We start from the raw sequence: 16088 nt of genomic DNA on the forward strand, positions 1-16088 counted from the left end.
CCTGAGATAAATAATACTATTCCTTAGCCTTTCTTAAAGGCTCTGTTTTCTGTTTCTCAAAACCCTTCAAGTGCTAAGTTCAAAAGATGTGAGCTGTGTGTTAAAAGTCATGTTTAATTTTTAAAAATTATATGGAGAAAGTAAGTCATGCTTTGCTTGCTTGAGTAAGACTTCAGCTTCTTTTTTTGTACTTATTTTAATTCTATGAAGAGGTAACCTTAAGGCAGAAATTCATACAATTACTTAACAAAGATACATTCAAAAAGCTGGCAGGCTGTATAGATCATCCTTTAGAGGACAAACATAATATTTGTTTATTGTTCTATTCATCATCATACATAATGTGAACATTCTAGCAAGGTTAATGCTAACTGTGGTTATAGAGTAACAATAATGTGCATTCACAGCTTGGTATTGAGAGCCAGTCTTCTGCCTATTTATTATTCATTAAGTCATTTAAAAACCAGTAAAAGTTTTCTATGTGGACCCAGTATATAAACTTTATATTATCTTATATCTAAAAAAAAATAAATTCTTTCTTCATCTTCCTAAAATAGATGAAATTTACCCCTTCTCCAAATCTCTATTACAATTCAAAGTTGCTTCTTAAAGCAATTGTTAATTATTATTTGCATTTCTGCTATTTGTGATAGCATGAGTATCTGTGACATCACACAATAGGATGGTTGTATAAATGGGACTTCAAGTCACTGAGACTTGGTTTAAACCCTTCTCTTTGGTGTATTAGGAGTATGACCTGGGACAAGTTACTTGACCTAAGTTTCAGTTCCCTTTCTGTAAAATGGAGATAATAATATTGGGTTATATTACATGGTTGTTATGAGAAGGTAGGTAAAGATTTAATCTATACTTGGTATTAAATTACTCATCATCACCATCATTAATATCATCACATCTTGTCCTCTTTCCCCTCCACTAGAAGTCAAAATACTTTGACCGTTGAGAGTCATAGCTTACTTTTCTTCAGAGAGCTGACAACATGCTAAGTACCTATGTAAGGCCCAAAGAGTATACTAAATGAAACTCTTGCTTTAAAGATGTTTCTCTATCCATTAAGTTCCACATTTAAAAAAATCTTTCCTACATATATATTCAATTTCTCAAAATAAATAAAAAACTATTTAAAGTCAGATAGGAATTAAATGAAATAAGAGCTATACTTAATAAATGCTGAGTCATAAATATATTCTAAGTATATTCTAAGTATACACTTAAAATAAAAACTGCTGTTTAATAAACACCAAAGAATTAGACATTTTCAAATGTAATTTGAAAAATAGTAAAAGATTTCCATTTCCAGACAGCTGACTGAAAAAATGTTTATAATACTTTGGAAAAAGAAACTTAGCAGGCAAAATTAAAATATCTATATAGAAATTTTGGCTTCATCATCTTAATGAATGAAAAATGATTTTCTGATAATAGCAAAGAAAGTCAGTCTAACATTGAGCAGTTAGATACATAAACTTCATCTCAAATGTTTAATCCTTTGATGAAAACTAAAGATCATGTAACAGGACACAGTTGAAAAACCATGGCATAAAAGTCTCCAGAAAGTATAGCAGCATTCTTAAATGGCTTATGAATAGAGTATCAGTAACAAATATTTCATCACAAGTAACTGAAAATAAGATAACAACACTATGTTGTTTAATAGAGATATATTTTCCTTTCATACTTTATGTGTGTGTTTTGGAGGGGGGGATCCTGGGGATTAACACGGGGCCTCACACATGCTAGGCAAGTACTCTCCCACTAAACTACATCTCCAGATCTTTACATTCTATTACAGACAGAGTCTAAGTTGCTTAGGCTGACCTTGAACTTCAGATCCTCCTGCCTCTAAACCTTTTTGTATGTAAAAGTATGTGTTCTTTTCCTTTCTTATTTTGCTGATAAAACCAAAGACAATAAAAATAATGACCCTGGTTATTATTATTTTTTAAAGACTTTTTTCTTAATAGTTACCATGAGGAAAACAGCTCAGGAAAAAATATTTGAATACCACACATAAAACTCAGAGAATACTTTTCATAGATGCCAGGAGTCTGAGAAATATGAACGTGAAAGCTACAGAATCATGACAATTTATCTTTATGCTCAAACTCAGATGAGTAAGCAGGAAGTTCTCAATGAGGAAGTCATGACACAACCAAAGTCTGTTCATTATGCACAGCCAGTAAACATAAGGAGTTTCTTTCTATTTCATATTTCAGTTCTGTTCTTTACCAAATAATTGGTATTATTAAAATAAGCAGTCTTCTAATGATCCTTTCTGATAATTAAGATGCAAATGATATCTATCATAATTATCCCACTTACTATGAAGTTTAGGAATAACCATTGGGAACCCAATGGTCTGATTAATTAAAGATTCTTAATTCTAAGTTTTCAGACTTTTTTTTTTTTTTTGGTATCAGAAATTGAACTCAGGTTCTTAACCATGAGCCACATTTCCAGCCCTTCTTAAAATATATTTCATTTAAAGATAGGGTCTCGCTAAGTTGCTTAGGGCCTTGCTAAATTGCTGAGGCTGACTTATTTCAGTATATATCACTATTACTAGACTTGGTTTTTCCTTTGTACATGTACATTGCTCGGTATATAACAGGTACTCAGAAAATGTATTGAATAAAAGAACAAATTTATTCTAGTTTATTCCTTAGCTCACTTTTCCCTCTCTTCAAAAGGTCACCAATAGCCAAGTCTGGTGACACACGCCTATAATCCCAGCTATTCCCAAGGCTGAAGAAGGAGGATCACAAGTTCACAGTCAGCCTGGACAATGTAAAGAGACCCTGTCTCTAAACAAAATAAAGAGCTGGGGATGTTGCTCAGAGGTAGAATACTCCTGGGTTCAATCCTTAGTTACTGTGTCAAAAACAAAACAAAAAAAAAGAAAGAAAGAAAGATTACCAGTAATCTTGGCTAAATTCAGCAAAGGTTTTCAGTCCTTTTCTGGACTTTGAGTCATATTGACTTTTACCATTTCTTCTCCCTTGGCTGCCATAACACTATGCTCTCTGGTTTCCCTGCTTCCTCCTATCCCTTTCTCTGCCTCCTTTGAAGGCTTATCCTGTTTCATCACACTGTTTTATTTAAATTCCTCCAAGCCCAATCTTAAGTATTTTTAAAAAATATTTTTATTAATATACATATTTTTAGTTGACACAGTAAATGCACACATTTATATAGTACTGTGTAACATTTCATATATGCAATGTACAGTCAGATTGGGGCTAATTGTATCTATTGCATGAGACACATATTATTTGTGTTGCCAGGCCCTTTTTGTTACTCTGTACTCAGTCTCATCTAAGCCTGCTGCTTTAATTGCCACATACATGCAGAATACTCTCACAATTTTATTTTCAGTCCAGATCTTTCCCTTAAGCTCCAGATATGTGTGTACTATGGCATACCTGCCAGGTATTCCTGAATGTTTCAAAGACATATGAAACTCAACATATCCAAATTGGAACTCAGGATAGAAATTTTGGAAACCCCCTACATTAATGAATGATGCATCATTGTCCAAGGTAAAATTTAAGAATTATCCTTAATAATCCTCCTTTCCTTCCAACTCATTACAAATCTTATCAATTATACCATTTTTGTATCTATCAAATGAATTCCATTCTATTGATCTTCACTAAGATAATCCTAATGCCAGTTATTTTCAGTTTTTGTCTGGATTACTACTCACTTTCACTCTGAACCGGTTTCCATTTGTCTGTTCTGTTGCCGGGAAGATATTTTCAAGCTGAAAAGGACCAAACAGTTAAAAGGCTTGCATGCCTGGTTCCTACAATCTTTTTCAGGCTTGGCTCACTGTAATGCCTTGCCCATCCCTGGACCCAATTCCTAGACTATACCAAGCAGGGCAGCCTTTGCATGCCTGTCCTCTCTAATGAGAACTTTCTAGTACTCCCAATCCTCTTCAACACTTATTGAAGCTTGAGATCAGCACTTTTCTAACTTTAAGATCCATGAATCACCCGGGGATCTTACTAAAATGCAGGGTATCTTTTGGTTAGGTCTGGTGTGGGACTTGAAAATCTACATTTTTACTAACTTTCCAAGTGGTGCTCTAGCAAACTGTCCACAGGTCACATTTGGAGTAGCAAGGTTTTAGATTTTAGCTCCACCCCATCTCACAGGGCATCTTTCTCTGAGCCCACCTGATGCACACTAGTGATTAGTCAATCCTTCAGTTTATATTCTCAACATACCAGGTGATGGTCCATGATAGCTTTTGCAAAGCACATTAGCCCACTCACAGACTCCCCACCCCCACTTTGACCTAGAGTCTGGCATGTTTGTTTTTCACAAATCAGCAATGTCCACTGAGCCAGCCCCTGACTTAGGCTGAGTCATTTTCCTTCATGATGCTGACATCACAAAATTCATGCCCTAAGCTTTGCTCCTACAGACACCCAGCTCATCTCTGAGTAGCATTCTGAAAGATTTTCTATTTTTGCCAAGATTCACTATTTGGGGTCTAAAGAGCAATGGGCAGAAGAGTAATTAATTCCCTATGTACTGTCTTTCCAGTCTAATGAGCTGGTTGACCCTAGTCTCCATGCAGCAGTCTACCAGTACTCTAGATTCTTTTATACCAGTATGTAAGTAGCAGAGGAAATAAGCAAATGCCAGTTCTTGTGGCAAATCTCCTGCCCTGGGGTGGAAATGGCTAGGGAAAGACTGGTGGTAAGAGTGGAAGATACGAATTTTTAGTATATCCATTTTTTTAAACTATTTAAATTCTTAAAAAATTCATTTTCTTTACATTTAGGGAAAATGTAAAGAAAAATTACATGAGTTAGTGGTTGGACAGTGGTAAGAAAAATTACATGAGTTAGTGGTTGGACAGAATAGTAAGAGCCTTTGCATGAAAGAAGTAGTGGGGAGATATAATGAAAGAGTAATTAAGCACAAAATGCACGACAGGCAGAAGCGATATCACCGTTGCCAAGAGAACCGCCTGGAAAGAGTGCTAAAGTAGAAACTAAAAATAAGCAAATATATTCACAAACATGGTCATAGTTAGGGATATAAAACCTGTGATTGTCATTTCCTTTGAATAATAAATACATAAAAATAATTATAGCACTCAGTAGTAGAAATAAACAGATTTTAACATTTAAATATTCATAATATATTAGAGAACTGTTCTCTAAATCAACAGTTTCAAATACATTATTGTGAGTAATAATTTATTTTGAAATTAAAACTTTTTTCTCCATTCTATTTGATAAAGCTGCCCATATACTCAGATCAAAAATACTTTTAGACACGATTTTATATTTTTAAATTTTCTTATGTCTTTGAGTTGCATATCAGACAAAGATTGCTTTTCCCACAGGTGAGATATGAAGGCTAGGACCCTTAATACATTAGTACCCCAAATGTAAAAATAGCTACCTGTTTATTACTTTTATAATGCACAGAGCACTTTGTAGAAATAATTTCTATAAAAGGAAAAAACAAAATAATTTTAAAATAGTGTTAAAATCTTAAATTTTTTTTAGTAATTTTACCACATACTCAAATGTACAAAAACTACACAGAATTTTCTGAAAGTACAAAACAGGAAGAGTACTTCTTAAATTCTTCAGATTTCAACTGATATTCCAAAGCACACAACTGTCTTCTTGATTTTAATGACACGTTTACAATTCTATTTTAAAATAATGAATTGTTTTAATTATGTAACATTCTGAAATTTTGTTAAATCATTATCCTCAGAATGCATATTTCTAAATTTAGAATATCATTTACTCAGCATGGTACTTTGCCTCTTGCTAGATTTAAAATAAGTTTAAAGTAAGTTTATTTTACCTAATATTAACCTTAGAGAATGGAAAAAGTAGGGTAAATATTCATCGTACTGAACTTAAAGTTTCAAATGGAGGAACTGCCCAAGTGAACTATAAAATTTCTTTGAAAGTTCCAACCAGGACAAGGAATTACAACCTCACACACACAGTTCTGCCACATAATCAGTCCAAGACATGTAAACTGAGACTGAGAAGCTGTGAATATGGAGCCTGGGTCCCTTGGAAAAATGGTTACTCATGCTCTGAGCAATAGTAATAGCAAGGTGGGGAGAGGTTGGAAGAAAAGCCTGGATTCTGTAAACAGTTACATAGCTATAAAAGTACTTCAAATTACTAGGAAAAAAACAAAAAACAACCAAAATATTATGGGTGTAGGCATGCTTTTGAGGCCTGCCCACAAGATTTCTAAAACAATAAGCTGAGGATATTTACCAAGAAAACATAATTCTGTTTAAAAATAAAAGTCAATGGAAAATAGCATTTACTTTATAAAAATCACACTAACCAAATCTGATGTAAACTGCTATTTTCATCTACTCCACAAATGAAATAAACGTGCACCCACCAGAACTTACAGCAATAATACCACCAAATAAAACTTAAATATACACAGTTCTTGCCACACAGAATTTCCTCTCCTAAAAACTGAACACACAAAAGTGAAAATTAGTGATGGGCAGGGTAGAAATGTGGGGGGTATAGAGAACAGTAACAAGACTGCCAACAGAGGTAAAGCCACTTTATCATTATGAAAGACATTAAAGATGTAATAGATGAAATAATTATTCATACCAGGAAGCTATATTCATGTGATCAGGCTTGAGCACCTGTGAGAAACATGCCAAGTGGCACACCTTTTTGGATAATCAATATCTTTAACACAATTGTTTGTTTATTTTTAATGAGAATTCTAACACGATGCTAAAGAACTTTGCTCTTTAAAGTGTAGTACTTATCTAGAATTTAACTACTTGGCAAATGGAAATAGGCAAAATGTAAAATCTTAAAGTGGGCTCAAAGACCAATAACTTACTAGCATTGACTCTAGGACTGATTTCTCCACCTGTTTCATCACAGGATGTCCTTAGCACTCATGTTTATTTGTTTTTTTCTCCTATACTGAGCAAGCTCTTTAGTTATTGTACTACAGTGAAGAAATATTTACTTGGGTTTAAACCATGTGGACAACAAAGGCAAGTGGGTGTCTTTACCTGTTGGGGGGACAGTTGGGCCTTGGTGCTAGTCAGATCCAGGTCTTGCTTGCCTTCCTTATTTCCTCACTTCTGGGCAGGTTGCCCAACCTCTTGAGGGCTAAATTGCGGAGTGAGAGAATCTATGTGCATGCTCAAGTGAAGAGGTAAAATGCTAAGTAGACTATAAAAATGGTGGCTATTTCTATGGGAACCACAGGTATGTGATGAGAACATTCCTAAATCTGATGCAGTGAAAAATTTAAAAGACTTTTCTATATGCTATGTTCCTGGATGAGCAATTCAAGGTGGTAAAGTAGGTAGTTCTCAAATTATTTTATAAGTCTAATGACAAGTCAATCAACATCTCAGTGGAATATTTTTTGAGAACAGATAGAATAATTCTCAAGTTCATATAGATAATAAAGAGCAAGAATATTTTCAAAATTAATGGCAAAACTGCATGATATTTTAAAGAAATATTCTAAAGCTACGATAATTAACAATGTCTGAGAATGGATCAAGAACAAACAGAATAATAAGATAGCAGTCAGTTTCCAAAAGAAAATAATGTTTAATGGAGGTAATTCACATTGGCAAAGAAAGAAACAATACAAATTTGAGAGCACACTGTTAACTAAATTTGTACCTCATACCTGAATTGATATACCTGGAATTTAAGATTTTACTGTTAAAAGTAAATTCTTAAAAATAATAGCTAAAGGTATGTTTGGGATTTAGGAAGGGACTTTTGTTGCATAGAATCCAAACAAATTGTAAAATGCAAACAATATAGTTTTCAAATAGTTAATGCAGCTAAACTTATCAATGTTCAGAAACAAAATTTAAGTGGAAATGACAAACAAGGAAAATATATTTGCAGCATATGGCGAAGGGTCAACCCTTTGCATTAAAATGACTTGAAGATCAATTTTTAAATGTACAATAGAAAAATGAGAAAAGTATACAAATAGGCAATTCTCAGAAACACAAGTGAACAGTAACTGTGAAAACAAGTTAAAAGTTGCCAAGTCACTAAAAAATGGAATTCACTTGGTAATATTTCTTACTAAACTTTTTTAAAAAGCTTTTTTATTTAACAGAATTTGACCTTTATTTTTTACTTATTTGTTTTTTATGTGGTGCTCAGGATTAAACCCAGTGTCTCACCCATGCTAAGCAAGTACTGTACCACTGAGCTACAACCTCAGCCCTTTACTAAGTTTTTAAAACTTTTAAAGTACATAATAATAAAAATACACGGCCTAGTCTATTTAAAAGTGTAGGAAATAAAAAATTTCATGTGTTACTCATAGGAATCAGTATTTATTTGCTCATTCTAGAGTGAAGTTTGCCTTATAAAGTTTTTTTAAAAGTGCCTACCTTGCCAGATGCGGTAGTGCATGCCTGTAATCCCAGCGGCTCAGGAGGCTGAGGCAGGAGGATCTTGAGTTCAAAGCCAGCCTCAGCAAAAGTGAGGAACTAAGCAACTCAGTGAGACCCTGTCTCTGGTAACTGCCCGGCACCCCAAAAAAAGTGCCTACCTTTTATCCAGTACTCCTTGTATAAAACAGAGTATGTCTCTTGGCTCCAAATCCACTTTACCAAACTCTGTTTTGTGTTACAGAGACTAGGGCTCTGAAAACTAGAGTTTTCTCTTGTCAGTTGGTTTCCTATCTGAATCTGTTAATGGGGGACAGGAGATAGAGACCAGAGGCCAGAGAAGAGAGGGGAGACTTGCTCCTCCCTGATTGCTGTTTCCCTGAGCCTCTTCCCGCAGCAGCTCTGAACACCCTGGATATTCTAGCGTTACCTGGCTGCTGCCCCTTGTACATTTGGCCTTAGTTCCATAGGGTCTGAGCTCCTGGGACTAGAGGACAAGGTCTCCTGTCCTAGTGTCTGGATTCTAATAACCGCCTCCTCTTCTTGGAAGACTACATTTCAAAAGTTAATAATGGTTGTCTCCTGGCAATACTTTTTTTTTTTTTTTCATTTTGTGAGAGGATATAGGTGTGTGTTCTCATTTAAATTACTATTTATTCTTTGTAGAATTAAGAAAGTTACTTCTTTAGAAACATAATACACAGTAGGTAAAAGCACATATTCCAAAGCCAAATAAGAGTTCAAAACCAAGCACTGTTACTTATTGGTGAGATAAACTTGGACAAATTCCAATGACCAGGTTAGTATAGGAATTCTGTTGAACAGATAAACACACTTTTCCCTTTACGAAATTGTTATACTTTTTTCTTATGATGGTATGTATTTTCATATATATGGAATATTTTTACCTGTGACATAGTGAAATACAATTTTTGGCTTTTTAACTCGATTAAACTTGAAATAATTACAAACTTAGAAGTTGCAAGAATAATAAAATGTTTCTTCAGATTCATCAAATTTGCCATCTATCTAGGTAATTTTTTTTCTGAATCTTTTGAGAAGTTGCAGATACCATGCCCCTTAACCTCATATACTACAGTAGGTATGTCCTGAGGACAAGTCCATTCACTTGCATAACCATGGTATGATTAGGAAAATAAGGAAATTTAACATGATACTATTATTCCATCTAACATTTTGCCACTTATTTGAATACTGTCCTGTAAAACAATTTTTCCACCAGTCCAGAGTCAAATTCACAATCACAAAGTTTTTAGTTGTCATTAAACAAAAATGGGGTATATAGTATTTCATCTGTTAAAATTACTTAACTAATACCTTATTAAAAAACATTTGGTTTATGTTCCTTTTTTGTTGTTATAAATAATGGTGGAATAAGCACCCTTGCATAAAAATCTTTGTGTGTATATCTTATTTCTTTGAGATGATTTATTATGTATCATTCAGGGTTCAGCAGGAAAGTAGAAATGACAACAGTTATTTTAACAGAATTAGTTTAATACAGGGAGCTGGCTAAGGTGGCTTAGAAATCTGTAAAAACAGAGAACTCTGAGGTAAGAAGAGATAGTTAATGCATGAAACAAGTACCTCCCTAGGGCCAGGAAACTAAACAAAAAGTTTGGGTTATTAGAAACTAGACACTTGGAGGGCCCTTGCTGAACTGAAATGGTTTGTTCACAAGGAGGAAAGAGGAATGTTCATTAAAAAGACATTCTGAAAAGGAAAAGGAAATGCCTGGCATTCCTTCTCCATCTCCTCTTCAATTTAAAACAAACAAGTAACTCTTATGTGCTCTAGCAAAATACTCCAAAGAAATACATAAAAAGCAAAAGAAATCTGTCATCATAAACACTAAAACCTACCAAATTTCTGAAGTGGTTCAGAAAAGCTTTAAAAGTATATATGATTCCCTACACTATATATAACCATAAAGCTCTAATAAAAAATAATACATATGATTATAAAATCTGAGTTTTCTAATGGTCACATCACCTCAAGCAAATGAGAAACAAAATACTGTTGGAATTAGGAAAAAACTGGAAATCAAATTATTCTAAAACATTCATTCATTGTGAAAGTCACTTTGAGTCAACCTAAATTTTAAGTGTTAAAATTTTAAATTTAAAAGTTTGATTTGTGTTTGAGAATATATGATGTTTTCATAGTAGTAGATGTCTTCTACTGATGTCTGACTGTCTCAGAAAGCAAAAGGAAGGAAATTGAAAAAGACAAAGAACTAGGCAAGGACCACCAGTGGACCTCAAGAGTCAATTAACCAAGATTATAAGGTTTTAATTTCTCTAATATATTTTACATAACTTGACTTCATAAAGCACAAAGAACTGACTGATAAGTTTGTTTTAGCAGACTTGCTGAGTATATCCACCAAATAATTTACTGTCAAGAGGTCAAATGGAAAAGGAGCAGAGTCAATCAGCTTCACCATTTACACAGTACCAAATAATTAAAAACCAGATGGGTAGAAAAGAAGAGGTAAAAGCTAAGTTCGCCTTTCTCTGAAACTCCAACAGCCCACGAATGGCATTTGGCTCCCTAGTAAACTGTGCTCTGGGTCAGCAGGAAGCTCTTGTGCTGATGGTCCAGGAGACAGCACTTTTCAGAGTGCCACCCTCATCATTTCCTGTGTGAAAAGCTCACTGCTGTTCTTGCATTCCTCAGGTTGCATTTCTTCTCATCTCAGAGGATGTTGCTCTTCCACAGGAAGAGGAAGGAACCAGTTGTTGCTGGATGTGTGGGCTGAGAGCTGTCGGGCATTTTCAGCATGCCTCAGTCTCAGCTGTGGGAACCCGGGATGTGGCTTAGATTCCCAGGCCTGGAACCCTTGCTATTGCTGAGGCAGTCAAGAGTCAGTGTTTAGAAATACAGTATCTCAGGAAGTTGGAAGGCAGAAATAATACCTGAAACTTCACCATCTCCAGTTCCCAGACATGTGCTAATTTTCTAAAGGAAATCATAAAAAGTATTTACTCTGTTGGACTTCCAAATAGCACATTATAAATCCTTTTGGATATTTCCTTTTTTAAAAAAACAACACATTTCATATAGAAAAGTTTAAGTTCTAAATCATTTTTGTCAGTAGGAATGAGAACCAGTCTCACTACATAAAGTATGTTAACTAGAAAATTTATAAAAATTGAATTCGTATAAAATTATTGATAAATTCATTGTTTTCTTTTCCTGTGACTTTGAAACTTAACAGGAAATGCTCAAATTATTAAATATTTCAGTGTATCTTAATTAAACACTTGGGACTTAGTTATTGTCACTTTTATTAAAGAGCACATTTAATTTGGAAGAAAGAAAGAAAGCCTCTGACCTGTTAACTTATTTTTTTTCCAGTAACTTAATAAATTTTACAGCTAGTCTCATCAGCTATACGTGTCTCTTTGAAAAAAGGTGCCATGTTCCTTTAACAAATTCGACAATTTTAGTTGTTATTGTTGAAATTTCAAGCACTTTTTTTTAAAAAAGGTCAGTCTCACATTCACAACTGTTAGTAGTTTTTATAACATATGGGTCATGATGTGCTTCAAAAGCAAAGATCTAACCAATTTGAAAACCATTTCTTCCCCATTCCTAATATTTTCTTTCCTCTATTTTAAAGATTGTACCCAAGGAAATAAAAATGTGTTTTCTATTTCCAAATGGCAGGAGAACTATGAAAATGTATTTCTCCTCGCTTACTTCTGTTAATATTACATATATCCTAATCTGTAAATGCCTTTGACAATTTAATTATTTCACATATTTCAATTTCAAAGGGATATGTTTTTAGATTATTTCTTAAATCTTCTAAGAATTCCTCTTATTCCATCAAGCATCTTAGTACCTAACATTTAACTTTTTGAATTAATGCACAAAATTAGTGTGTCCCACTTGACATATTTACTATCATTTGAAGTTAAGACTAATAGTCTTTTAGTGAAAGAAAGATAAATTGAGGGAGGCACCAACTAGTGAGTTCAAAGGCCTGGATTTTACTAATTCCTATGTGTGTTTCCTTTCAGACTCTCACAGTAGCAGGGGCAGGAGAAAGATACTGCAGGGCCACTGACCCAATGCTTGAGGATATCATAAAAATGCCTGTTTCCCAAAGCTTAGTAAGCAGCCACAAAGTTACAAACATACTTAGTTTCAGAAGTCATTATGCACTAAATTTATAAATCATTGCAGCTTTATAAGCTGTTGCAAAATTAAAAACTTTAAAAGAACCTCACCTACCTCCAATCTAGATGTCTATATGTAAATTCAGGAAAGTTGGCATACAGAAAAGTAGAGAATTCAGGAGGTTTGTATAGCATGATTTTTATCAACTTTCATAGAAAAATAAAGGGGGAATCTAGGGACAATAAATTGAATATGCCACTTTATACTTTTAAAGTTATAAATTTTAGTTTTGAGACATTTAAGTTTGCATACACTGTGTTCTTTCAAGTAAGTCTTTCCAAATCTTTGCTTACATAAGCAGTTAGGAACTGAAATAACTGAACTAGTTACGCAATGTTGTCTGGTAACCAGGATGCACTGTTGCCACAACATCCATGGAAGTATTCTCTCTGTATCTGCTAGTCTACTCTTTGTGTGTCCATATAGTTTGTCTATACATTAATATTTTTCAGATGGCATATACCACATGATTATCTCCGTGAAACCTTTTTCTTCCTAAAAAATAGGTCAATGCAAAAATCGTTCCAAAAAAGAAACTTTGCTGAAAAATGCAAATCTAAATGTCATTTAGGAAGGTGTGTGCTTCCCAAAGTCATGGAAACGGGAGAATATCTCTTGCACTGATTCAGCTGATGGCTTTTCCTGATCCTAGAATTGAAGACAGGAAAACCACAATGCTTTTTCTCCCAGCAGCCCCTCTGTCAAAACAAAGCAGAGCCAGGAGATATTCTCAGCTACCCTGAGATTACTTAGGGCTACACCTTGCAGTCCCTGGGGAAAGGAGATAGGGAATCCCACAACTGACATCCAATCTGTCAGGAAATCCTCTTGGCTCTGCCTTCAAAATGTATCCTGAATCATATCCTTTATCACTACCTCCTCTCTGCAACCACCCTAGGTCAAGCTGCTTCTGCCTCTTGTCTGATTATTCTATTAACTTTTTAATGAGTTACCTGCACCCTCATCACCACCTGCAGCCTCTTGTTCTCACACTGCAGCCACAGTGCACTTGTTAAGGCATAAGTCAAATGATGTCCCTCCTCTACAGAAAACACTCTGGTGGCTCCTGTATCACTCCAGATCTGGCCTTCTATCACTGTTCCCACTCACCTGGAGTGCCCTTTCCAGATACCCACTCTACTCGCTCTCTTTGTGCCTGCAGTTTTTTACTTAAATGTCATCTGTCATGTGCATCCTGGCCTGGTCATGCATCTCAAATTGCAACCCTCTTCCCATCTGCCTTTGGTAATTTTTTCACCTTTATGTTTTTCTGGTCCACTATATTATAAAGTTTGTTTATTTATTTATTTTTCTAATTTGTAAACCGCCTCTTTCCTGAGTAGAACTGTAGAGTAGGTATCTTTGTTTTGTTCATTTCTTCAAAGCTAAGAATGGTGAGTGGCACAGGACTGTTATCTGATAAATATTTATTGAGAAGTGTATGTGTACATGAGAGGGTGTCCTCCCTGGGATTTACCACATCTGCCATCTGTTGAGGTAGGCAACATAAAGACCCAAAACGGGACTGACACACTTTTACAACCATGGTACATATTTTCGTTTTCTTTGGAGGCATCTACTTTTAACGAATGAGTCAGGTCAGAGACTCATCAAAAGTTTTCTTCTAGAAAAGTCCTCCCATTTCCTCCAGTCTAATATTGACCTCTTCTGAATACTCCCATAGCAACCATTCTTTGACAATCATTTACTGTTGGAACCATGTGTCTTGAAAGTGACTTGCTTCCTACGTGATTATTTCTACATGGCTATGTTGCATGCCTCTTGAGTTCAGACAACCATCTTGACACCACCATCAGCATCTCAGGTAATGCCTTCATGCAGTATATTCTTATTTTGATAATGGAATAACAATATATTAGATACTTGATTCCTTTTCTACAATGTAGGCCTCCAGTTTATTGTAAATAATTAATTAGAACTCAAATATTATTCCTAATTCTATAGAAAAGCATATGTATTACATTCACACTCTGCACAACAACTGCCAGAATAGAGATAAGAACACTGTGTCAGCTCTGAGAACAGTCCAGTGTTTTGACAATCAAAGGAACAGCAAGATTATCAACTTCATTTTGTTCATTTGTATGACAAATTAATAAAATTAATACATCAAAACTTAAGAATACAATTTACCCAAAGCTAACAAAACTAGCAGTAGTCCTATAGTATTTCAAAATAATTTATACTAAGTTTAAAAACAACAACTTCTTCTTGGGTCAGGATTATAGCTCTGTGCTACAATCCCTAGCAGCATAAAAAATAAACACAAAATCAAAAAACAAAACTTCTTCATATTCATCCATTTTTGGAGGAAGTAAAGAAGGAGCCTGGAGTATTCCATAAAGCCACATCAATGCTAATGCCCTAGTACAATTTGTGTGTGTGTGTGTGTGTGGTGTTGGGGATTGAACCCTGCATGCTAGGCAAGTGCTCTTCCACCCAGCTACATCCCTGACCATTTTATTTTTCATTTTGAGACCGGGTCTTGATTAGTTGCCCAGTCTGGCCTTGGACTTGTGATCCTCCTACCTCAGCCTCCTAAGTACTGGGGGTCATAGGTGAGCGCCTGAAGGTCCAGCTAAGCATTATCTTTTTATGTCCTATTTTGATTAAATGAACTTCTAAGGAAACTTTTCCAGTCTGAAAAGGTCAAACAAATCCTTAAAAAAAAAAAAAAAAAAAGTAATCACAAAAATAAAAACTATCTTTAAACACTGTTTTTTTTTGGTTGTTGTTGTTTGTTTTTTGAGTTTCCAATATTTCTCTGGGTTTTTAAATTAAAATCACATGCATAGTTTACACCAAAAATATTTAGTGTAATTGTGCTCCATGGAAAAGTAGAAAAAAATCTCTTTTATAGTTATGTCTGATTTGTTGTTCAGAAGCAAAAGAAAAACAGTCAATGTATAAAGAAGACTATGGATCAAGAATTACTTCTACTACATTAATGAGAAGGCAAACATTTTAAAAATTAATCTCACTTTAGTGTTCTAATCAATTATCTATCAAGGGTAATAAAAGATGCATAAATTGACAATTTTTTAAAAAGTCTTTTAGAGATATACTTCATAAAAACTAAGCACTTTCTGAGCATCTATGTCTTTAGAATATGTCAGTGAAATTAAGTATTTATGCCATGCCTAGAGAGCAAGCAGTTATCTTCCAGATTATAAAACAACCTATCTGAATGGGATAGATTAAATGATCTTAATCCCAAACCAAGTTATAGAAAATGAGATTTTGTGTTCCTGTAGTTTCTTGTTTGCTTGCTTTATTTTTATATAGCAGCAAGTATACAACTCACAGTGAAAGTAGGGTCTTCTTTTAATGCTTATACATTGGGTGGACCCATGCGAAGTCATTGATGTTAGACTGTTTTTGTCTTCAAAATGACAATTTCATATAATGTACCCTAATATTATCC

General features: G+C 34.5%; 1 protein-coding gene across 9 annotated transcripts in view; it reads right to left on the reverse strand.

The window, feature by feature from the left end:
- The window catches only part of LOC124982321 (POC1 centriolar protein homolog B), a 90251-nt gene that overhangs the window by 20611 nt on the left and 53552 nt on the right, over positions 1 to 16088 (reverse strand). For 5 of the 9 annotated variants that reach the window (XM_047548737.1, XM_047548735.1, XM_047548740.1 and 2 more), the window contains one exon: positions 3728 to 3784. The exons of 2 other annotated variants lie outside the window; for them this stretch is intronic. In XM_047548737.1, the coding sequence (XP_047404693.1) occupies positions 3728 to 3784 (57 nt within the window). Of the gene's footprint in view, positions 1 to 3727; positions 3785 to 5445; positions 5493 to 10496; positions 11417 to 16088 lie in introns of those variants that run through there. 2 more of the 9 variants (XM_047548742.1, XM_047548743.1) reach the window with 2 other exon arrangements.

The sequence above is a fragment of the Sciurus carolinensis genome, chromosome 4, assembly GCF_902686445.1.
Source record: "Sciurus carolinensis chromosome 4, mSciCar1.2, whole genome shotgun sequence".
Classification (NCBI taxonomy): Eukaryota; Metazoa; Chordata; class Mammalia; order Rodentia; family Sciuridae; genus Sciurus; species Sciurus carolinensis.